The sequence below is a fragment of the Labrus mixtus genome, chromosome 2, assembly GCF_963584025.1.
Source record: "Labrus mixtus chromosome 2, fLabMix1.1, whole genome shotgun sequence".
Taxonomy (NCBI): domain Eukaryota; kingdom Metazoa; phylum Chordata; class Actinopteri; order Labriformes; family Labridae; genus Labrus; species Labrus mixtus.
In genome coordinates, this window is record NC_083613.1 from 5,563,419 (window position 1) to 5,588,475 (window position 25,057).

At 39.8% G+C, this 25,057-nt stretch overlaps 1 protein-coding gene across 5 annotated transcripts in view; it reads right to left on the minus strand.

Moving 5' to 3' along the window:
- The window catches only part of LOC132982121 (VPS10 domain-containing receptor SorCS1), a 164,414-nt gene that overhangs the window by 15,822 nt on the left and 123,535 nt on the right, over nt 1-25,057 (minus strand). For all 5 annotated transcript variants that reach the window (XR_009674675.1, XR_009674677.1, XR_009674678.1 and 2 more), the window contains exons 7-20: nt 23,746-23,864; nt 23,452-23,541; nt 21,213-21,392; nt 19,993-20,139; nt 18,010-18,112; nt 13,110-13,186; nt 11,422-11,513; nt 10,945-11,052; nt 8,634-8,751; nt 6,778-6,911; nt 3,781-3,894; nt 3,138-3,309; nt 1,904-2,090; nt 1,090-1,223 (exon numbers count right to left, since the gene is read on the minus strand). Coding sequence is in view for 2 of the 5 variants with exons in the window: in XM_061048418.1 (XP_060904401.1) it covers nt 1,090-1,223; nt 1,904-2,090; nt 3,138-3,309; nt 3,781-3,894; nt 6,778-6,911; nt 8,634-8,751; nt 10,945-11,052; nt 11,422-11,513; nt 13,110-13,186; nt 18,010-18,112; nt 19,993-20,139; nt 21,213-21,392; nt 23,452-23,541; nt 23,746-23,864 (1,775 nt within the window). In the remaining 3 variants the exon portion in view is untranslated. The remainder of the gene's footprint in view (nt 1-1,089; nt 1,224-1,903; nt 2,091-3,137; nt 3,310-3,780; nt 3,895-6,777; nt 6,912-8,633; nt 8,752-10,944; nt 11,053-11,421; nt 11,514-13,109; nt 13,187-18,009; nt 18,113-19,992; nt 20,140-21,212; nt 21,393-23,451; nt 23,542-23,745; nt 23,865-25,057) is intronic.

The following is a 25,057-nucleotide window of genomic DNA, read 5'->3' on the forward strand; positions in this document are numbered from 1 at the left end:
GAGCGTTTGCAAAAATCTGTACTGTGCTTCATACAGCGTAAGGGCCCAGAGAGAGTTCCTTGTGGTGACACTGGCAGCCCCTTCCTGTCATGACTCACGTCTCCATTTGGTCCTCAAATAGCAGTGAGATGCTAATACAGCCACGGTTTATTACAGCTTGACATAAGAGGCTGTCCTTGTGGAGAAGGCCTTTGATGGTGCTGAACAAACACATTTACACAATCATGAAGACAGATAGTAAGAGTGCAGCGTTGCTATATTCGGGGCTTTCAGTGTTCAGAGCATCTAAATCTGTTTGGTCCACAGAGATGGACGTCGGTCCAGTGTCTCAAAATCATCAGCCCGTGCTAGCTATAAACATCTTATCAGATTCTAGTGGTATTTTTTAAAATGCAGTTTTCCTTTTAAAGTGGACATATTAAAGATAAGTACCCTGAAATTCCCCCAAAATATATTCCCATGTATCCTTAGCGGTGTAAAGACGTAATGAGGTGATGTTTTAAAGTTTTCGGGTCACTGTTTGCACGATTTCTGGAAACGCTTATTTGCTTAAATATGTTAATTGGTTTGCTTTTTTTCCCAGTCTTACAGCTTAAGTGCTGTTCTTTATTTACAAAGAAAGCGTCTTCTGATTCTAAGTGACTGTGACAACGTGTCACTCACCTCCCTTAGAATAATGTATTTCCGCTTTCACTGTTACAGCACTGAATTGGCAACAGAAGTGTCAAATCTGTGTGCAAAAACCAGTCTGCTTAGATACAAGGATGGTATTTTCAACTCTGTAGGACATAAGCGGGGCTGCCTGGCAGCTTCAGGTGTTAGCTATTGCAGTAAGAATAAATGACGATTCACATCACTGGCTAACAGTAATTAACCTGCCTTGTGTCTCACATACATCAGCATGCTCTGCATTTTTCATCTGCGCTGATTAACAAGGCTGCAATTTTTTTTTGCAACCTGGATACACAGAAATAGCTAAATGGAATAATGATTCTCCCTTTTCAGAGCAGAAGAGTCAGCAACCTACTTAATTGCAGAGAAGAGGTAAAAGTTCAGAAAGAAGAGGGAAAAGTCTGGAGTGTACAGTACCTCTGTGTTATTTCCGATCCACCAGATGTAGGTGACCGTTCCCACTTGGCTGGGCCACAGAACTGCAGTGAGGTTCACTTCCTTATTCCTCACAGCCACAAAGGGAGCTGAGAGATGGATATACTCCAGCTGACCTACTCAGACACACATATACATCACAGAGTGAATCTAATGCAGTGCACAGCATGCGCCCAGAAAAAAAAAATAGAAATAGAAAAACAACATCTTTATTGTTTTGAATTAAAACAAAAAAGTTGTGAGAAGGTACTGGGAAAGACTTGGGCTAGGGGGGGTAGGCACGTCTTTGTTCAGGATTTTCATCCTGACCTGGGACTGTTGGCTGCCATCTGTGTGTTATTTTTCATCCGTGGCACTCCTGAGCCTGCAGTTGCTCTATTTGTCTGGCTGGCACATAGGATTGACAGATCGGTGGGGGCATCTGCTCCCTGATCAATAAGTCAGTTCCAATACATCTGTCACTCGCTGAATACACTTGGGGTGGTCAGCCCCGGTTACATATGAGGGCTTCTGTGGGCGGAGCGTCTGTGAAGCATACGCCGACTTGAGTGGGAGTGCATTGGGATTTGTTCTATCTCACTTGTTTGTTTGGTTCTGGAAAAGGAGCATGTTCTTTTGCAGAGATAAAACACAGAATGTGGTACACAGTGTACGGGGCTGACAGCAGCAATTCCAATGAATGTGATAAAAAGTGGAAAGCAAATTTAAGGCGAAAAAGCAAGAAGGAAAGACTAAGACGATACAATAAAGAACACATTTTTACACACAGGTGTTTCAAAACTCTGGAATGTCTCACATGTCACATGCAGGTAGAGCATAGCCGTCTCTGAGCCCAGGCTGTTCTCCCCGGTGGCTGTAACCCGGTAGATCCCCACGGCTTTGTAGATGTGTTTGATCCCGTCCTCAATGGAGCTTACATTGGAGTAGGTCAAAGCATGGCCGTCCCCAAAGTCCAGAGTGATACTTGTCCTCGCGCCGTCACCCTGCATAAAAAAAAAAAGAGTTTCAGGGAATTGCTAGTTTGGCTGTTTATCAAAGACTCCCTCAGGTTTCAGGTAACTTATGATATTCTTACCCTGAAGGAAGTGGATGTTGTCAGTATGTCGTGACTAATAGGATTGTGGACTGCTGTTTAAAAAACCTTCAATTTAGAATTTTGGCTTACATTGATGTGAATATTAATTTCTGGCCTCTATCCTGACGGGCAGGTCGCAGTGGTGCCGTCAGGTCAGGCAGCCACCCCATAAAGCATATAACCTGCTCTACTGTCAAAAAACTACAGTTACAGGGGGAGTTATCATCTTTACTGTAAGTGAATTGTTGGATTGTTCATGTTTACATAAATTATTGTTTTTAATGTGTTAGCGTCCTTTCGGGGCGGCTGTGGCTCAGTTGGTAGAGTCATTGGTAGAAAATCGCTATACAAGCTCAAGTCCATTTACCATTTAGTCCATTTACTCTCCATTGAAATGGTCAATCCCGACTTTCTTTTTACACATAAAGCTAAAATCACATGTAGCTCTTGTGATTGATCATTATTGACTTTATTCAAGCTTTAAGTGTATAATGTCCCGATTTATTTATTTTTTTATCTCAGAATATAATATATTTCACATTTGTATTTTTATTTTAATACCTGCCTGCTTCTAATACATTAAAGAAGCGATGCAAATGCTCAGCTCATTTTTTTGTACAGTCAGAAGTTGTATTTTAAAGTAGAAGGCACATCTGCCAACCTTAGCCATCTGCAATTCCATATTCTTCATTTCATCAAAGTAAAACAACTTTATTTCACGTAACATAAGACAAAGAGAGTGACAGAGTGCTTCTCCTAAATTATGACACATTCAGTTGAATCGCAGGACAAATCCTCCAATCTTAAAGTGTGAACTAACACTACATCATTTTAAATAAAAAAAAATACAAAAAGATTCACACCCTACTTCCCTTGTTTACATTCAGTATATAAAAATATTGAGTTGGTTTGACAGTTTAAAAGATTTTTTGAGAAGTACAGAAAATCAGCTTACCTCCTCCAGAAAAACAAGGAAGGTGACATTGGTGCCCAGTGTGGCCGACAGCGTGCCCTCACTGGTGACCAGGTGGAGACCTTTAGGCGCTTGGATTGGACACTGCTGCCTCCTGGCTGTGTACTCCAAACTGACTCCAGCTGTACAGTTATTAGAGACTACTTTCCTATATCTGGGAGGGAGGAAAAACACAAACAGCATTTACTTAATGTTTGACTGACTCCATATGCAGGAGAAGAAAGAATTCATTTTCATTCGCTTGTCTGACATGTGCCAGAGTTATTCTGAAAATGTTGGAAGCTAAACTGTAAGACTTTTTGGTATTACTTACTTATTTAACAATTACACCTTTGCCAGGTGTGCAATGTTCGATTCTGATTCTATTGTGTGTTTGCAACCCAAACCTGAAGTTTCAAAAGGCACATATGGCCGAAACATGGACAAGATAAGCTTTGATAAGGAAATATGTTTTTTTTAATACATTCTCTATGATAAAGCCCACTTTTTTTTCTGCCACTGGAAAAACAACAACAAAACAATTGAGCCATTTCAACTTTAGTGTATAGTTCATTTTACCCAGTACCTACATGTCTCTATAGTGGATGTATTTTCATATTCTGGTCAGCTCTCATCCTGTACTTACCCAGTGCTGTTAAGGAAAGTCATCCCTGTGGTGCAACTCCTGGACATTGTTGATGGATGGAACCAAAAGGCCGGGGTGCATTTGCCATTTGTCCGCCTCTCATAGCCGTAATCACTGTAAAGATTATTAGCAGAGAAAAAAGAAACCGTCCAATCAGGGACCACAGATAAATCACTGACAAGACAGATTCCAAAATTTCTGAGCCTCATGTTGGACTTTTCAAACAAGAAACAGACTATACCAAGACTTTGACAAGTTCTTCTTAATGCCTAAGATTACCTTTATACGAGTTGATCAGAAGATTAAATTATGTTCCATGTTGAAAATAGATTGAATGCCATGTATTTTACACTTATTGGACATTGGAATTCTGACACAGAGTTGCAGAAACAGCCTGCAGAAACGGAATGTTTCTTTTTACATTGACTTCACAGTAGCTACAGCAATGGATCTGAGCCTCTTTGGCGCTTCTTAAACACATCCCAGAAGTTGTTTGTCCTACAAATTAAAAGGCAGAGCAGCGCCGCATCCCCAAAATGATAGGGACAAATTGCCCCAATTAGAGCTACATGCACGCAGATGCAAAAAGTGTTGCGATTGTTAATGAAAGCTATTAGGCTTGGTGATTTATGGTTTTGATGGTGCTTATTCCAAGAGCGGCCTCACTCAAGAGACCTGCAGATCTGGGACCAAAGTAAAAAAAGAAGAAACAAGGAACACTAATAATGCTGATAATTCAAAGAAAGCAGTATGGAAGAATGTGGGAAAACTCCTTTTGTAGTTGCAGCTGTTCAAAGAATATCAAACAGCAGCTGTGAAAAGCACTGTGAACATTATCATTTATTTCTCTGAATAATTTGACCTTTAAGCAGTGAAAAATGGCACACGTTCATGGGAAATCAATTGAACATCTTGTAATGAGTTTTCACACTCTCTTGCACAACACACAATGAAACACTCAAACTCCTTCTGGTCCTCTTTGGGTCAAAGTTAAAAATGAAACAAAGGAGGTTTTTAATAAATCATTTTAGTTTGATTGAATAGATGAAATCATGACTAACAGGGGTTTTTCAAAATGTCCACTGTTGGCTTGTTAGTCCCCTTTTGGTGGATGTAAAATTACATCAAGGTCCCCTCTAAGTCAGATTCATAAATGCACGTATGCACACACACACACACACACACACACTGTAGGTACATGTTTAAGCAGCTGACTGGTTTCCATTTATCAGCAGCAGCCTCCGTGAGAATCTGCCAGGGCTGCTCTACAATTATAATCTGTGGGATGTTAACCATGACGTTTGATCTCTTATCTCTAATCCCTCACTTGAACTCAGTCCCCTTAAACCCTGGAATATAGGAAAATGCATTTGCACATATAAGTCTGACACTGAGTGCAGAATACTTGGAAAAATATCTTGGTTTACACTTAAATCCATTGTGGAAGCTGTTCTCCAATCCATTCATCAATGTCACGTTTTTTTCCACATAATCTTATCTAACTTTTGAAAAGCTTAATTTCCCCCTCGTAATTTTACACTTTTGTCTAATTACACAATCCTCCAAATATAGGTCTTAAACAACCACTGTGAAGTATTCACAGTGGTTGCCAATGGAAATTTCCTGAAAGTGTAGGGAAGTTGCAGACGTGTTTTCTTTCTATTTAGGTGTCTTTACTGGTCTACATTCTTAAACTGCTCACATTTGGTGCTGAAAGGGGACACAGGATAACACAGTCTGCAAATAGATAGCGAATATTTGTTCAGCCCATTGTTACACTTGTTGGCTGTGGAAAATTTGACACAAAGAGTGTACAACAATCAGTGTATGCAAAGTTTTCAGTTTGTCCAGAAATACAAAAGAGATTATTTCATTTGGGACCAAGTGCCATTCATCAACGGCCAAAAAGCACTAAGGAAGCATTTTCTTTTTTTAAGTTCTTTGCCCAGCTGTTTTAGAAAGTTACTAAAGAATAATACATACGTCCAAAATAAATTGAAAATCTATGCAGGGTAAGTCCTAAAGTTGAATGACATGCTCTATGATCAAGGTAAACTTCAAACACAACTTAACCACATTTTAAAGTGCATGCTAAAAGATTTAGATTTGGGTATCCTTATTCTCAAACTACACTGGGAAACCAACATTATGTTGAATTACTGCCCATGTGGAGGGGGGACTTGTTCAATCTTTTATTGTAAAATTCAATACAAAATTTTGGCTGCAGCAGCTCATTTAAAGGCGAAGGTCTGGGGAAGTCATTTTGCATTGATGTTAAAGTCTTGAGAGCTCACACATGACATATTATAAAAGAACAGTCAAAATGAAAGCCACTGGGGATGAGGCATTCTAAATATTAGTCTTACTTAAGGTCAAGATTCAAAATCCCTGGATCAAGCATTTACCAAGATGCAACTACAGTTATTTTCATTAGAGCCTTCCTACATTGCCAGCACTCCACATATTAAACAACTCCATGCACCAGGCTTTTGTATTATAGAGTATATTCAAAGTATTCAACCCTGATGATTTTGACATGAGGCCTTTGTGGGTCTTAAATGACAGATTAAAACCAAAATGGACTTACAGAGTTTGTTTTCTTAATTTCTTTGGGCCTTAAACTTTTGAGGATACATACTTACAAAGCCATTTTGACACAGTGTTTATGGACCTGACCCCTTTACAAGGATAGAGACCTGCAGTAATAGCATGGTCTCAGCCATCCCTGACTAAACATAAGAAAAATTGTTCAAACACCACATATTCAGTGCTATGTATCAGGCCATGGCACGAGAACAATTCTTAAAGCCAGTATTCTGGAGAGAAAGCAAATGAATTATACAACCATTTTCATGTGCTTAGTTGCATAGTTGTATTCATTGACTATCTTAGTACTTAGTCAGCTGACTCTTCATTGAACAACCTAACAGATGGAATGCAAGTGGGATTGAATAAAGGAAGGTAAAAAAAGGTCAAATAAGAAAAAATAATGCTCACCATTCAAAGTCAGCTTCTGTGCAGTCACAGGGGCCAGACGTCATCGACACAGAGTACGTCTTTCCCATAACGCACCTGGAAGGGGGCTTCAGTTTCCGGTAAATTCTTTTCACTCCCATGAGGCACGGTTCTCCCTGCAAGGTTGATTTCAACAGAGAACCAAGAGGAAAATCACACGGAGAGAGTTTTTAAAAAATGAGCCGCTTTTGTAACTTGCCACCATAAATAATTTACACGATGCAACCAAGCATAAGTACATCTCTGGGTGTGTGAAAAGCACCGCTGCCTTACTTCGGCTTGTTGTGCATTCCTGTTCAGCATTTTTTTTATTTTTTTTTTAGGGATTTGTGCTGTGTGGTGTGCTAAACTAAACAACTGTTCCTCCGTCACAAGTGTCAGACCTGAGAATGTGCTGCTTGAGTTCTTTTTTTAAAGGTTTTTTTTCCATTTGTTGTTGAGATATTGAGAGGAATGAATAAGTAGGAACTGCAGTTTGAAAAGCTCCCAGCAACCAAGCCATTTTTAGACATGTATCTATGTGTGGGAAGTAGATCTACAATCAGTTGGAGTACAAAAAAAAAAAAGATGAGAGGATAACACCAGTCTGTGTCACTGCATCCTCCCATAGAACTACTGCTGTTTTTTTTTATTACCAGAACTTTCTGTCTTTGTGCATTAGGTGTCACTAGTGAGATACTTTAAAATCTGGCTGTTCCAAAAACAGATTCAAAGCGCCGGAAATTGTCCTTAACTTCCCCAGTGGTCCTTAAACACAAACACTGCCCTCTATTTTGAGGTGGTGTTCAGCTTATTTCCACAGTAAACTTGGACCCATGGCCGTCTGCAATTAGGCAGGCTATCCCTGTAATTGGCTTGGACTTTTGTCATCTTCCATGCTATATGTTTTGATCATCAGTCTGCTCAGAGCATATGGTTGTCCAAACCAATAACAGAATGTGGCCATGACTAAAGGCGCTTACGAAGTCCCTGGCTCGGCTTCAGGCCTGGACAGGTTGAGGGGTTTTCAGGGAGGTTTAATGTATGCAGGGGAAAGGGGGGAGGGCTAGGGTTGGATTCACGGAGCACTTGGAGCATCCGCAGCAATCTGCAGAGAATCTGCATAAGTGCTCTGGGTACCGAGAGACGTCCCGCTTCAGTCCACTTCCTCCACAGCCAGGCTAAAAGCAAAGCTGGTCAGCCACTGATCACACATTACTCTAATGATGACAGCCTTCAGTTTTGCCAAGCGGCCCTGCTCAAGCTTAACTCTGTTATTGAACCTTGGGAGGCATTGTAGAAAAGATTACAAGCTCGTCAAACTTCAGATTGGTTGACTTTTAATGACGGAAGACTGAAAACTTATTTTGGAAGAAATAGCTCCAGCAGTCAACCTTTAATCCTCTTTGGGTTTTTTTGTTTATGCAGCAGAATGAGGGCGTGTCAATAAGCTGAGAGTGCTGACATAAGATAAATGGGCTGAACCTGATATCAGCCCCTTTGTGTTACCTTGAGCACCATGTTTACTCTCTACAATCTTATTTGGATGCTAAAATGCTGTGTTCTCTTTAGTGTCCCCAGGTAAACCAACAAATACAAACCTGGTGACCACAACAAGCACACAACTTTTTGTTATGTCTATAGTTGAAATACAGTATGTGTATAGTAAAAGCAAAGGCTGCATTAACAATCACTACTGAGTATGTTATACAGTATGTTTGACATGTTTACTGAATTCTCTTTAGGGGAATTCCTACGTACAAAGTTATTATGGGTATTCACATTTCTAGATTAGTTAGTTATAAAGATATGTTTACTTTCCATTTAGTATTTTTACTTCAAAATATCAATGTTTGTACCTCGTCGTGCAGGTGCCATGTCTGATAATCAGCCTCTGTACACCTCCTGTTGAAGATGGACCTGAAGTCTATTTTCACCAGCTGCCACTCTGACCGATGACTGACGTGACCAAATATCCTGGAAAGAGACGCAAAAGATGCTTCTCGTTAGACACATACTGCAGGTAATTACTAATAATAATAAAAATAATAATAATACATTAGAATTATACAGGGTTTTTCTGAATACTCAAAGACACTTAACTAAGAACAACGTCAACACAAAGAAAACAATACAAAGGAGAAATAATCCTAAAGAAAGGAGGATGAGAACAGAGATTGGAATTATCATTACACATATTCCAAACATTGGGAAAGTGGTAATCTGTTTCAGATATTCCACAAGGAGACCAAAACCATCAAAGAAAACCAACCCTTAACCCTTAATTATACTTTCACCTCATCACTGCAGCACTATAGGTGTACAGGTGCTTTAATCATTATCATAATAATCTCTGTAGTTCCTACGTAGGTGATCCTGAATACATGCTAGTATGATAGTATATAGCTGTGCTAACAAGTATTGTTATTCCTCACATTCTTCTAAATCAAACTCATGTAAATTAAGTCATGTTGTCATGAACAAAGTTTGGTGCATAGCAGTGCACATGCTAAGGTCAAGCCGGTGCACATGCTAAGTAGAGCCATTAAGGAAACGTTTTCCAGAAGCTTTGTGGGATCAAAGTGATTTGATATCTCTAGGTAGGCCTATGTACGTATATCAGCCAACAAAGATTTCAAAAACAGTATTTAGGTAGTCAATTTTGTGTAGGCTTTAATGTTCCTAACTAGAACCCTTTGACAGGCTGCATCTTGTGTTAGCTAACAGTAGCGTAGGTAGCTAACTAAAAATCAGATGTGATGAAAGTGCTACAGTGACTATACTGCCCAGCTAGTTCAAACAGGTGGCTTATACAGGCTTGGTCATATGATTTATTGACAGAAAACATCAGAAGACAAAGAGTTCAGAAGAGTTTTAGAGTGATAGAAACCGTTGAATAACAGAAGACCTTGGTACATTATCACCGCCTCATACACCTTTACCAATAGAAATCTAATAATCACAAGAATGTTATAGTAAATCACAGAATCTAGAAATCTTTCTTTTGATGTTGTTTTATTGACTGGCAAGTTTGGACTTATATGTGTTGCTTTTGAAACTCTTAATCATAATGAATATCCAAATTTTTTTCAATGATCAAAACAAAGTAGAATCCAAGGTTATAAGACTAACCAGATAAATATTCCATCTCCAGCTAAATTGAGTGGATGTGTTTTCTGCAGTGACCCACTCACCATTCATACCACAACATATTTATCACAATCAATCTGTCAATTAGCTCTGGGGGCACTCGACCATGACAGGCACTTACTGTAAGAATGAATACAAATTGATAAGAAAACAATGCATGATGGTCTTATGAAAACAAATGGTATACATCTGCTAGCTGAGAGGCTCCATGCTGGAGAACTTATTTCAGTGCAAACCTGCCGGTGTTGTCTGTCCACTGCCCCTTTCCCTTTCCCACTCTCGTTTCTTCTTTGTTACTATCGCTGTGCACTTTCCTCTCCTCTCTCTCCCTCTCTGTCTCTCCAGCTGTGCCCTTTCACTCTCCCGTAGAGCTGACTACTGAGTTGACTGTCAGTCTGTCATTTGTGGCAGATGTCATGAAACATTGATGTAATGGCTGTGGAAACCCTTTGCTAACACATCCCCAAGTCCTAAAATCTCTGCTGCAATAAGGGAGCAGGGCCGTGTCATACCATATGCAGGCACCAAGCTCTGGGCCATTCTAATGATAAATGGGGAAAGTGCACAAAAGGAATCGTCATAAATCTGCTTTCTGAGGACGAGCCGGATCGCACACACTGCTCTTTCCCAATTTTTAATGCAGTTAAAACTTTTTAAAACAAAGTTTCTTGTCTGTTTTCTCAGGCATATTTTTGATCATTTTGAGCATGTTTCCTTCATGTTCTTCAAATGGACAGTCACGCTGTCGCTGGCTGCCAAGGCATTGATCTCCTGTGATCATAATCTGAAGACAGCCGGTTTTGATGTGCAGTAGACCTTGTGAGAAATCTTTTTTTATTCATGAAAAAGAAAACAGTCAGGCAGTCAGGAATGCTGAATCAAGCAGGCTCAGATATAAAGGCATAAAAGTTTGGGTTGCCACAGAGGAGAGCAGAAACACACACACACACACAAACACACGGGCTATTTCTTTGATTTTTCAGTGTGAATGATAGATTTCCATGTTGACAAATCACTCACGTCATGATGAGCGTCTCCTCGCCGGGCTCTCCCAGCACCCCGTCCACGAACAGAGGACTGTTGGTGAAGCTGTATTTGCTCCACTGCCGCCCTTCGTCAAAGCTCAACCTGGCAACACAAAAAGGAAGCAATGCTCACAACCTCGAATGTGTGCACAAGCTAACGACCCTGAGAGGTGTATAACGTCTGCATTTTTCATTCCGTGCAGGGCTGAGGCGCTCTGCTCACTGAACACTGATCAGCAGAGCCAGACTCATTATGGCTTCAAACAACGGAGAGGGGAAATTGAATGACAATTGTCAAAGCAGCAGACTTCTCCACCATGGCTGGTGGTTTTTTTTGTCGAGCCAGAATTGTATCATCCCCCTGTCTGAAGACAAACTAATTTGCCTTTGTTTGACTTACTGGACCTGGAGCTTCCTCTGAGAGAATTAGTCATGCTGTGACAAATGCTGCGTCTCTGTCATAATGACTCACCACAGGTGTCGGATGGGTAGCGGAGTGTGTCTTATGGCAACTAAGGCTCCTCCTTTGTCGAGATACAGTACTGCGTACTCCTCGTTGAAGATCTACAGGGACACAGGAAAAAAAGAAAAAAAGAAAGAGGGCATATTAGCAGTGGCTTATTAGCCGTGTGCATGTCCAACACATGTCTGCTCACACCCACGCTGAATCATTAAAGAAAGTGAAGTAATAATACACCACACACACACACACACACACACACACACACACACACACACACACACACACACACACACGCAGACACACACACATAAAGTATACATCACAGTCAGAACATGCTACATCAGCTTCTGTACAATATTTTTTTATTGCTGTGTTGAATTAGGAACAAGCCTCATAAATTAAAAACATGAGGTAGTGAAGTAAGGGCGCAAACCCACCAGCACTGTATGCACTGAATCAAATCACTGCCAAGATTTCATTTGATTATCAACCTGAAACATGTTGCTTAGTGTATGAGGATAAAAAGCCTTTATGACAAAACCAGAGAGAGGGAGGGCGAGGAAGAGGAGGAGGAGGTGGAGGGGGAGGAAGTGGAGGTGGATATTTTAAGTGGCAGGGCAGTCAGTTCATAGTGCTCCATATGGCATGTGGGTATGATTGGCTCATCCTTAGGAATATTGATTATCAGGTGCAACGTTATGAATCACATTCATTATATGATATTTACTGCAGTCGGTACATGTGTGAATATTTGCAGAAAGCTGATCTCAGCCAAAGAAGTGCTAATTGACACTAAAAAATAAATTCACAAAAAACCTACAATATGCATACTGCCTGATATAAATCATGGACACATCTATATTTAAAATCAAGGCGACAGCTTGCATTGGTGTATACAGAGGTATTACTATTATTTGTCTAACTTGTTGACAAAACATGAGAGGGGCAGAATATTTGGAAACACCTTTTTAATATGATGCACTCAAGTAAAACGTGCTCACCCACAACGAGCAAAATAATAATGAGGACAAAGAACGAATGTCTCTCTTATGGGTGAAAAGAGAACAAAATAAACCATGGGGAAAGTACACTTAATGGCACAGCTGCTGTGCTGGATAGTAATGGTTATGTACTCGTGTAACTAATGAATGTCAACTGAATTTACATCTGTGGTTCTTTTTTTTTCTCATTTTAGTCAAAAATATAATTTAAAAAAAATCAAAATACTGCAAACATTTAGAGGTCTGCTACATGAGTCTTTTTCAATGGGTGTTTTATATTTAGCCTTTAAATAAAGCAGCTAATGGGCTAACATTGACAGCTGTTACACTCCTACATTTTTTTTTGTAGCACTCCAAACCTCGAACATCGTTATGTTCTGAGGTTTGGCTGTTGTTAAGTGGGGAGAATTTAAATATATGATATTATAATAATATAAGGTTATTAATAATATAACATAATATTAATACTTTAATACTAATAATATAATAACTGTCAATGGGCTTGTTGAAAAGTGAGAACGTTTATGCATCATTGGCTGTGAAGTGTCAGTGCATCGTTGTCATGGCAAATGTCCAACTCTCTTTTTTATCATAATTCAAAAAATAGCTGCAGAAACATTTTAGTTTCATCTTAAAATGTTCCCAAAAGAAGAGAAGAATTCAATATTACTTGATTGTAATGAAACATGTCCTCACCTGTCTCCACGTGTTTCCAGCGTCCGATGTGATGAACACACTGACATTGCTGGTGCTTAGCTCGGAGCCGATGGAGCCTGGAGGGAAGGCGGGCGTTTTTACAGAACAGAATAAAAAAAAGGACAAACCACAGTGAGTGCTTGAGCTGGGTAACTGCATAATGCAGTCCAAGATCAAACAAATTCCCAGTTTTTATAAAGAGCCTTCATATTGGCAGTGGGGATTCAGCAGGGGGGCTCCAGCCTGCGGCTGCAGACTGGGGCTATAATTACAGTTCTCCACAAGAGCTGCTGTTACTGTGCCGTGTGACTCTCACGCACACTCTGGAATTATCCAATAAACTCCAGATTATTATGACATCACTTCTGACAGTATTTAACAGGGCTTTCCTGATGTAGTGGAGAAGGATGTCATTTATTTAATGTAACGAGTAATTCCACGCTGTTACATGCTGTTTGTGTTTTAGAGGCATGATTTTCCCCTTTTGTAAAACCTCATGAAAAAACAATGAGTTTTGTAATCTCTGATTTTAAAGTGTAACAGCAGAAAATTTAAATATTATCCCCTTGCAGCTGTGATCAGCTATACCTTAGCATACACTTGGACTTTCTAGATTTTTAGGGGCGGTTGTATGATCTTCTTAATGTCAGTGTCTACTGTAGAGAATTACTGACATGGCAGCAAAGCTATGTACCCCTGTATACGAGGTAGAAAACAAAGACATTTCAGATTTTTCTTTTTTTTTTGGGGGGGGGGGGGGGGCTTTTGTGCATTGATTCTAGAGATAGGACAGTGGATAGAGTCAGAAATCAGGAGAAAAAGAGAAAGTAGGGAATGAGATGCGTGAAAGGAGCCACAGGTTGGACTTGAACCCGGGCCGCCCGCTAGTAGGACTTCAGACTGGTGCGTGCACACCAACCACCATGCCACCAGCACCCCCAGTGCCCCCAGCAAAGGTATTTTAGCCACCAAAAAATGTAACTTCAAAGAATAACAACCATTTTACTCACCATCAGCTAATATCAGTGTATAAGAATATTTGAAAATTCATCACTTCAACCTGCCGTCAGACAACCTTTCCTGTTGCTGCTAAGTTTTTTTAACCGGACAACTTATGTCGTCCTGAGCATGCCGTACTCTCAATCTGATCAGCTGTTCATGTATTAACGCTATCTTTCCCCATGGCTTCAGCAGTGCACTTATGCAAAGTGAAGCTCTTTTGTTTGAACAGCCCGCCATCTTCAACATCTTAAGAAAAGTGGATGTTGTTCATCAGAGTTGATCGTTTCACTTTCTGACCCCAACAGTTGATATACACACAGTAAGCTGCATGCTGTAGGAACACAGCCCTTGTACAGTTACAAAATGTGTCTTAAGAAAAAAGAAAGGATGTGACAGCAAGAAAAAGTGACAGAAACATTTGAACTGTCGTCTATATTTAAACTGGTATAGCTTTTTCTACTTGGGGATTTTTCATAATTGATTATTTTACAGACCAGATAGTAGTAAACATCTTCAAACCGTATGCAGCTCTGACTGACTGTTTCTCCAGTGTTTCTACATCTTTCTCCCTGACTGTCTACACCAGACACATACAGTATATCTAGTGGCAATCAAAATGTCACTGAACATCGGTTTCACACTAACTTTCATTTCAAAGTCTAAAGTCGGCTGAGTACTGCTCTGCATTTCAGCACTCTGCTTGTCGTCTCTTCCAACCGACTTTTAAAAAAAGGAGTGACATTGACTCTCATCCCCTGGAGTATCCCACCTTCACTGATTGCCAAGACGCGTTTTTCAGAGCTGGACTCATTTGAATTATTAGCATAAGGAGGTTTCAGCAGATTTAGTACTGGCTATGGAGAGTAACAGAACAGAACATTCTGAGCTAGGGAGATAGTGAAAATGTTTTTTTTCCTGGTTTTGCTTTAGTGTCAGAAGAGCTAATGATTTGCTATCATCCCTTTAGTAATCGCTAAATCACATTAAAGTTACAAAATATGTCCTTCTTACATTTGGCAGAACATAAAGTGTCTTGATAAAAGCACATCATGTATGTTCTCTGTTTCTCTTATCATCTTTGTGGTTACATTGCTCTGTTTAACCTTCCCAACTTAAACTCCTGTAGTCTTTGCTATCATTGCAATAGTAATACAGTTTTATATATTCTCTGCCTTCTTATTCTGTGCACCGTTGGAGAGGCCATACATAATTTGTCAAACACAATCATTTTAAACAAAAGAATTGGAATCTGTCTCAGCTCATATTTGGTGAGATAGCAATATCTGTAACAGGATCAACACTTTAAATGAGACATTTAACCTCCAAAATCACACCTCATAACTATCTTAACATCTCCAAATCATTTTGGATGGTTTCTTTGTGTCCAGAAAAAATCAGCAAACACACTTATTTAGGTGCTGAGTCGTAAAAAAAAAAATCACAAGATATGATACAGCACCTAATGAAGAGCCTGGTCAGGCTCAATACGTTGTGTTCTTGAAATGTCTGCACAAATCGTTTTTGTCTATTCTGCCCAACTATGAGTCAAAAATATTCTTCATGTCCTGTTGGCAGAACATTTCTCCATTTTCTCCTCTTTAAGGCTTAATGTGATTTTTCACACTTAAATGTAATATAAATCAAGTATATCCTCTGAAAATAACTCTGTGAGTCATGACTGTCTACAATGGGTGTAACACCCGAGTCCCACTGTCTGTGATGTTTTCAGAGTTTTCAGAGTCCTATCTTCAGTTTGTTTATATCGCCCGGATGGCCGGCTGACTCCTCCCCTCGTGTATAAAAGTTGTTTAATTGAGGGACTAGAGAAAAGAAGAATAACATACTGTACTCACTGATTAACTGTGTTTCTAGATCACGCTCATTTCAGGTAAATTTACATGCAGTGTGAAGATACGAGCACAGTAAAGATCACTAGCATTAGCATGCTAACACAACAATGCACCGCGAGTTGTTTTGGTTTCATGCGAGTGCTCAAGGGCGACATCTGCTGGATCAAAAAATTGCATATAAAGCCTTTAATGCGTATATCAAATAAATAAGTCTATCTTTTGGAGCCATAGTGTTGTGAGTCTTTGTCCATCATATCTACTGGTGTCTTTGTGTGCCATAGACTACATAGAAGAGGTTTTATAAGTGAAGCCAAGGTGAAGGTGCCTTAAACCTGCATTCTTTCAAAGTCCAGCAGGGGGAGACTCGATTTATTGTAAAAAGAAATCTAAAGGTATATAAGAATAAATAAGAATACCAGAAAATGCCCCCTACTTCTCCATCTATAATTAACTGAGTTTATCTTAATCTCGAAATCTCAGTAATCCTTTTCTTAAAATCTTCATGGTCTCCACTTCTACTTTCAGTTCTTCTTTGATTTAGAGTGATAACACATGTTAAAAAACAATAAAGCAGAGTATACTATCGTGCATAAATAAGTCACTTCCATTGCAAACAGTCAACCAGGACAGCAGTGAAGCAATGCCAATCTACCCGCGTGTCCAAATACTGTAATTTAAAGCTCCAAAACAGCAAACACAGGGCACCGTAGAAATGCCAAACTCAAAACCTTAGGAAGAAAGACCACTAACAAATAGATGATATCACAGTTGCATCATCTATTTTTTTTATAAACAGTGAATGTCAGCTCATAACCACAATGAGTCCAGTTGGTGAAACCTGATCTCAGAATTGTTTTTTTTAAAGTATTTACACAACCAGACTTGATAAGTGAAGGAAATAAACCCAGAATATAAAGAAAATACATTTTCAAATGAGAAGTTAAACCATGATTGGCATGAAAAGTGATAGTTATGAGCTTTTCTTTTTTTCACTAGATAACTACAAAACGACCCTACATTCCCTGTCTGTTTGTTTAGGCTGTTTTGTCGGCAAAATGACTACAGAGATCGAACCAAATCAGTCGATTGTTCCATGAAACTTGTTTGATTCACAATGTTTCACAGAAGGTCCAGACACCAACACGTTAAGCGTAAACTTGGCCTTCTCCAGGCACCCGGGGCGTGTGCCGATGTGTTATTGACAGTGCAGGTTCATGGGGGAGTAAATATCACTGAGGTGTGAATACACCTGGGGGCTGCTGAACTCATATTCCTCTATTTCTTTCCTTTTCCCCCACTGAGTCAATGAGACCCAGTGCTCCCCCTCCCCCCCGCCCCAAGATTCATACGAACAATGGTGCTCTGAGGGCTGAACCTTGAGAATTGTATTTTATATTTGGTGTTCTGGCCTGTGTTGTGTAATCTGCCTCTATTCAAAGGTGAGGTAACACAGGGACAAACAAAGGTATCAGGCAAATATCTGCAAACAGCTGAATGGAGTTGAATAAAGGAACATTGAGAGCTGCAGTGCCATGTTGGATACCTCAATGCACAAATATGCAGGCATGCGTAAGAGGCAGATTTATTTTTCTTTTTTTGTTTCGGTTGGCTTTGTTTGTCTTACTGACGTCTATGGTGTTCGTCTCTCCTCGTTGGAAAAACAAAATTGAATTGAATTGCCCAAAGTTGGAAGAAAGCAACCAAAACAATACTGACATTGTTCCCTTTTTTATAGATCCTTGCTTGTGTTGTACTTACTCTCTGATGTACGTCGCTTTGGATAAAAGCGTCTGCTAAGTGAATTGTAGAATTGTAAATGACCTTCTGGATTTTGAATGCCAATAAAGAATGACTGATTCCAACTTGAAAATGTGCTAACATTCATTGAGTTTAAAAAAAAAAAAACAATTGTCAAAATGAATACATTAGAAAACATTTGAAAACATGTATCAAAAGGCTGTCTTCTCAAAAGAAAACCTCTCTGCGCTTCAAGAGAGAATACAATGAGTAAACAACATGCCACTCAGCAGAGATTTTATCTCACCCACCTGATGTGACAATGATTCCCGGCGATGACTCCCTGCTGGCTATGTTTCCAGATGTGTAGGGATTTGCAGACACGTGGAGATGAAGATGTAATGAGCAGTATGGCTGTGAAAAAAGAAATCAAAAAGTCAATTATCAGAACGATGGAGCAAAGCCAACAGTGTCAGTTAAAAAAAAACCGTTCAAAAGACACTTGTGTATGGAGCGTCTGTTGGAGTGACTTGGGTGCAACCTCCCCACTGAGTTTGATCCCAAACAGCATATCCCCATTGGCCGGCCTCACCATTAATTTTGATTGGGTTAACCTTTACCGACACAATTCTCATTACGAGCCAGCAAAATGCCAGTGGTGCAGGCCATGTTGTGACGGGCTGTTTGGAGGTTTATTAAAACTCTGACATTTCCTGACAAATGACTGTATAATACGGAAAGAAGGCGAAGCATGCCGCAGAATTGCTAATTGGTTTATCAAAAACTATGGTGATTACTTTTTACAGAAAGTCACATTAAGGGAAAGTGTGCTAATGCGCCTCTTAGATAAAGCACTAAAGAGGATGTAACAGTAATTAAAACCATGGAGTCTACACTGTCATCATAGTCCGCTTACTTTCACTTTTGAAGACGACGTTCAACAAAACTGAGCTTCAGCACATCTGTTTGTTTCTGCAGTGAAACCAATAGAAATGGTCTATCAGTGCATTCATTATTATTTCTGTTTATTCGTATGTCATCTTTTGAATTGTTGTCAAATGGTACACCCACATTATAGCATCTGTACAATCAAAGTTAAGAGGACACAGAAAGTCAGGAAATAATTCTGCTTGATGAAGATGATAAAATTGCGTCAAAAATAGAGATGAACGGACAGCAGTGGCTCAGAGATAAAGTGACAAGTTTTCCATAATTATAACATATTAAGTTTCATATGAACCTTCTGTTCAGAAGATATAGAGTTTTAACCCCAGCTCTGTCCACAGGTGGGGAAGTCTGCAAAGACGTTCTGTAATTACTGTCCAATTAGCATTAAGAAAAAGAACAGGTTTAAGTAGATATTACATCAAATACATTAAACCAAATTAATTCGCAAGTAGTAACGTGAGCAAACTATTTCTTAACACTCCACTTGATGTTTGAACTCTGTCAGAATTTTAGTTTTTGAGATGTGTTCACACATGAGCAGAGTATGAAGGAATGTATCATTTAACCAGAAAAATATGCTCTAGTTAGAATGACTTTTTTTCAAACGTACGTTGAATCACATTATCACACAAACAATGATTAGCACCAGAGCTCAGCTTTACCCTACCATCCGTCCATTGCCACCACGTTTCAAGCCTCATCACATCATCATCAAAAAAATATAACATAAAGACCCAATAAAGGGAGGCCATTGGAAGTTGACAGCCACATGTTGTCGCTGTTTTTTTCACCGCACATAAGGAAATATAATGACTTCAGCTTTAAGAACAACTTTTAGGATGTAAAAGTCTTAAGCTTTCCACTTTTAAAGAGAAATGAATTACAGTTAGAATTCATGAAGATAAAGGCTGTCCTTTGGGCAGAACTCTTTTGTTCTGGTTGAAGAGAAATGTACTTTTGGAGTCTTTGCTTTACTCGTCTCAACTGTGGCCTCCGAGTGCAAACACAACTCGACTGTGAGAAGCACCGAACTTTAAGGAGCTTTCAGGAGGAAAGAAAGATGGGGGGGAACAAACAGTCTGCTTCTCTGTCTGACACCTCTTTCTCTCTGTGTTTCTTAAATGGGAGGTCGGCTTATTGGACTGAATCAAAATGGCTGACCTTTCAGCTCAGCAGCCTCAGAGCACTCAGCTTTGACGGGCGTTGCTCTTTTTGAGCGCAGCCTCTCGTTGCTGCTGGGATCAGTCAACTCCTGTCAGGGCCTCTCTCTCTTGATGGAGGCACACACACACAAATATACAAACACGTACGATGCCCGGCACACTCCCAGATACCCAGACGCTCACCAGCACGCAGTGAACACTGTTGCCTCTCAGGTCTTTGCTCGGGGCCTGCAGTAACCTCCAGTCTCTGCCTCTGTTGTAGGTGATGTGTGTCTTCACTTGGTTGTCCGTCTTTCTGTTGGCGAGGAACATCCCCTTTATCCCCGCTACCTGGAAAATAAGAGAGAATACAAAAATGAATACAGGCAGGCTCCACAATCCTAAAGATATCACGCATTTCCATATCTTAAAGACACGTTGCACAAAAAGAATGCTAGACACTGCAAAGTAGATCACATGCCCTGAGGCTATGCAACCAACACAAGCTAACCTCTTCTGTATTCCAAATACAGCAACAAACACTGAGTGGGTAAATGGTCGCAGGCCCGGGGGGACTTTTGAGTAATCAATGTGTGTCGTAAATGAATCTGACTCCCTGTTGGAGGCCCATAGGAATAGCTCAGAGATACTGAACCGAATCAGCCACGGTCGCATCAGGCACTGAAACTCTACTTTAGTAATTGACAGATACTTCAATCTCCTTTGGAAGAGAGATTTAGCATATCCTACGTTTTTGGGTGGCGACCCCAATCAAGAGAAGTGAATTTGATTCTATCGTCAAAGACATGAGCAGCATCATCAACAGCTAAATGATTTGATTCAGAGATAAGGTTTTGGTGCTGGTATGTCTTAAAGAAATTAGATATCCCAGTTCCAGAGGCTCAGCATGAACTCTACACGTACTTCTGTTTTCTTTTTGGATTAGGTGCATTTTGTGCAGTAATATCTGCAGTTATTCATCAAAGAAAGAAATAATCTCGGCCCTCCCCAAAAAAATCTATATCCCTGGCACAATCCCCGCCCCCTTCTGCCTTTTGTTGATGTCAGCACTTTGAAGCTGCTTCGTATTCACACAATGTGCTCGGAGGACTGTAGGCCTACCGCAGCTGGGTTCCTTTCCAAAATGACAAAACAAGTATGTTCCATCATCTCTGCCTTCAAGCTCTGAAATATTGATCAGCCTTCATAATAAAGTTGCTGGCTGGGCACTCATCAAGTGGGGCATCATACAGTTCTAAATAAAGAGTTTGGCTTAAAAGAAGTCTGCAGACTTGAAAGAAGGTGTGTGTGTGGGGAGGGGGGGTGGTAAACCTCATGTACACCATACAAAGACGAAAGAGTCTTTAGTTTGCTGCTTGAAGTGAATATGTTAATGTTTTAACTTCCGGAATTGATTCATTTACCTCATAAAGGTCAACCATCACGTTTCCCTCGAGGCCCATGCTGCTGACCACATTCTCCAGAGCAAGTGTGTAGTAGACCCCCGTTGTGTCCGACACGTACAGGTTGTAGGTTTCGTTTTGGTTCCACTCCTGCACCGCTGCAACCACCCGGTTTTCATCTGTACTGATCACATGCAGGTCCTGGCAGAGAGACAGAGGTAACATCAAGGGACTACAGTCAGACATAAAATAACTCATGCTGCCACAGCGCTTTATATTCCCTTTAATCCCGTCGTTGTTTTATGTGCAAGCTCTGTGTGACTCTTCCTTAACTCACTTTCACGTTCTTGTCTACTGAAAATATGTCTTCTTCTAATAAGGTCTGTATAAGTCAGAGAAGATAAATGTTTGTACATGGCAAAAACAACATAAATCACAGCATCAACCCCAAATGAACACGATAGAAGAATCTTTGAATTGTGCTGGTTACACACGTAGTAGACTATTCAGATCATTGTAAAGGTATGCAACTTTCAAAATAAAATGGAAGTGTTTTGCATGTAACCTTTTATTTTCCAAGAGTACAAGTGCTTATTAGACAATATTTCGATTTTTAAGGCACCAGTGTCCTAGTGGTTGATTTACTCGCTCCATGTACATATGGCTGTACGCCTACAAGCGTGCCAGCAGGGTACAAATCTGACCTGTGGCCCCTTTCCCTCATATCATTCCTTACTCTCTCATTCCCCAATTCCCACTGTCGTGTCTCTGCAATAAGAGCACCCCCCCCCCCCCCCCAAAAAAAAAAAAAAATCAAAAAGATATTCTAAGTTTTGTCATCAATGTACTGAGGACGTTTTTTTAAGTTAACAAATTCATATTTTTAATCCCATGGTTCAAATTCCATTATTTTGCATTTCAAAAGATCTTTTAAGTTCTTAGCAATTCTCACCAGTGACAAGAAATCTAGGCTACTTTGATATTTTTGACTTTGAGACGTGTTCTTTCAATAATTGCTGCTCTGCTACACCAGTGTGTTCTGAAACCATGAGTAAAAAGCAGGAGACAGCTTCAGCATGTTTATTCTGTGAAATAGTGTTCGTGGTGGTTTACAGTGCGCGAAAAGGACCAAAAATGTAATACTTTTTTTTAATTCAAGACAAAAAGAGTTAATTTCGGACCTTAATCACATCACAATAAACACGTTAACACTGACAGCAGTAGTGAATTCCACTTTGAAAACTTCATTTCCATTTTCATTATCAGCAAAAATCTTAAAGTGTGCATTCCTAGTTTTTGCAACAAGAAAGTTTATCTTTAAAAGTTCATAATGTGTCACTAATCAATAAAAACATGTTGTTATAACACAACATCCTGATGAAAGGAAATCTATTTTAATGAGGAATGTTCTTGCTGTAATTAAAAAAAAACAACAGGATGCATATTTGCGATAGTGGCAGCATTATCATTCATTGATTGTTGTATATTCTTTATTATGATATAAGGTGTACACCCTCTTTGGAAAATAATTTACTTTGCATTCTTTTTTTCTAATTAGTGCCTGATGAACCAGTACTTGACATTTATTCAAATGCTTCAATTTGCTTCATTCATATCTAAAAGATGTGCTCTTTTGTCTCTGATAGAAACATGCCAGTTTTAAGATGCTTTTTTTCTGACACTCCTGCTGGTTTTAATTATATTAAATAATTAGAGATACTTGATCTGCTGTATTCAGGTATTTGAAAGAGGATGCTCTCCTCATTAACACTATGTCAGTCTCATTGGACAGATATTATGCAGCTGAGGCCATGCTGTTCACTTGTGTGCTTCATCTACCTCTCACTGTGCCAGTAACACCTTGCAGTGAGCCGACAGCAACCAGGGCGCCCGGGGCTTGATTGAATAAAACATGTTTAATTGTCAATGGGGACGTGACAAGGAAGGCCGCGCGCACTCCCAGCAGCTCGGAATAACAATTCTGGAATCACTGCAAGAGCTACTTTTGGCCTTGATTTGTCCATAAATAACAACGAGAGTGAGCGAGCCGTGAATGGGTGTGACTTTAGCCGGAATACCAATCAGAGCTATAGGAGCAAATAAAGAGTCTGTGAATGCAGAAACCTCCTGAGACAATGCAGCACTGCAAGCTCAATTTGAAATACCTCTCATATATTATAGTACTACTACAAACAATAACTTAGTAATTTTTTTGTTTTATTCACTTCCTTTTTATCAGGTGTTGTTTTTTTTTTTTTACCTTGGGCAGGGTGTACTTGGGCAGCTTCATTGGTGTAAAGACATCTCTTTTCGCTGACACATAGTAGATTGGCCGCCCTGCCGTCGACACCTTAAGGTGATGATACCGTTGAGTGAAAAAGATTTTTGGAGACACATAAAATAACAGATAAAGCATTTTTCACCAGAACAGGGTGAACACTAATAGCCCCTCTCTTAGAATGACCTTGAAATATGTCTTATATAAAATGCCCACACTTTCTGCCTCATACACCACTCTAATGCTTTTCACTGAGCAAACTGGACAATTACCTACCTGGACAAACACATACTCATCTTGCACCACCAGAGAATTGGGGTCAATGTAGCCAGGGAATGGTTTGCCCTTGTTGGCATCGGTGCAATTCTGCAGCTTGCAGGTGACATACAGCGCCTCTGCTCCCCCACACACACACACAGACACACACACGCACACACACACGCACACACACACACACACACACACACACACAGACACACACACAGACACAGATACGCACATGTCAAGTAATGGCATCAGCAGTGGTATTAGCCAATGAAGAAAGGCAGCCTTCACCCTGAGCCAAGCGGCCTCTTTTGGCTTCCTACATTACTCGTGTCAATAAAGCAGATCGGGGGAAAGGGAGGAGCCGGACGGAGGGGAAGACAGATGACCAGAAAGGCCAATTGCTTTCTTTGCCTTCAATCACAGCGCCTGCAGGGAGCCTGTCTCCACATGTTAGCTCCAGCCAAATATGTGTCCACTTCCTCCACGTACACATGATCAATAGTGATAGTCTCTGGCTGTGTGACTGTAACATCTGACACTACTGATGTTTGCTATGTGTGTTTGTATTGCTGGCTTTTCTGTGTTGTGTTGGCCGCATACAATCAGTGGCACGGACACTTTGAAGGCTTTTTGGACGGAGAGAGAAAATCATATTTTTTTATCGCATCATTGCTTTGTAAATTTATTCCATTGTTCATTTTTGATTGAACATTTTGTGTGACACTCCGATGAGTGAGGTGGCTAAAAGGAGACTAGAATAGAAAAAGGAAGGGTTGTAGTCAAAGAAGCAGAATGTTTTTCTTGTTTATTGTCGTCCTGTTATGTTGTCCTGTTGTATATGTTGTGGTTTATTTGGTTGTCATTTCTATCATTTCTAACTGATGTTTGGTTGTGTTGTGGTAATTTGTTGGGTTGTCTGTATTACTTCCTACTTTTTTCAAATCAATTAAGATATTCTCTTGTTTAGCATCACTTTTTACATGTAGTTTTTTGAGCTCATGAGGCCCTAATAATGAACTTCTGATCACATATAAAATAATTATATTTTTACAGGCAATTTCTTTCTCTTTCTTTCTATTTCCATAAACAGTACAAAAGTGTTTTTTTTTCAAAATGTAAACAGACAAAATATAAATAATGAATACAAACGTTAGCATTAACTTGCAAGACATAACATATCAATAATGAAATAAACTATGGTTAAAAAAAAAAGTTTTTCTAATCATTTGGCCATCAAGCACAAGAAGTCAATTCAGTCAAATACAATATAACAACCTTCAATAAATCACTGCTCATTGTCATTTAGGAGAATGACTGATTT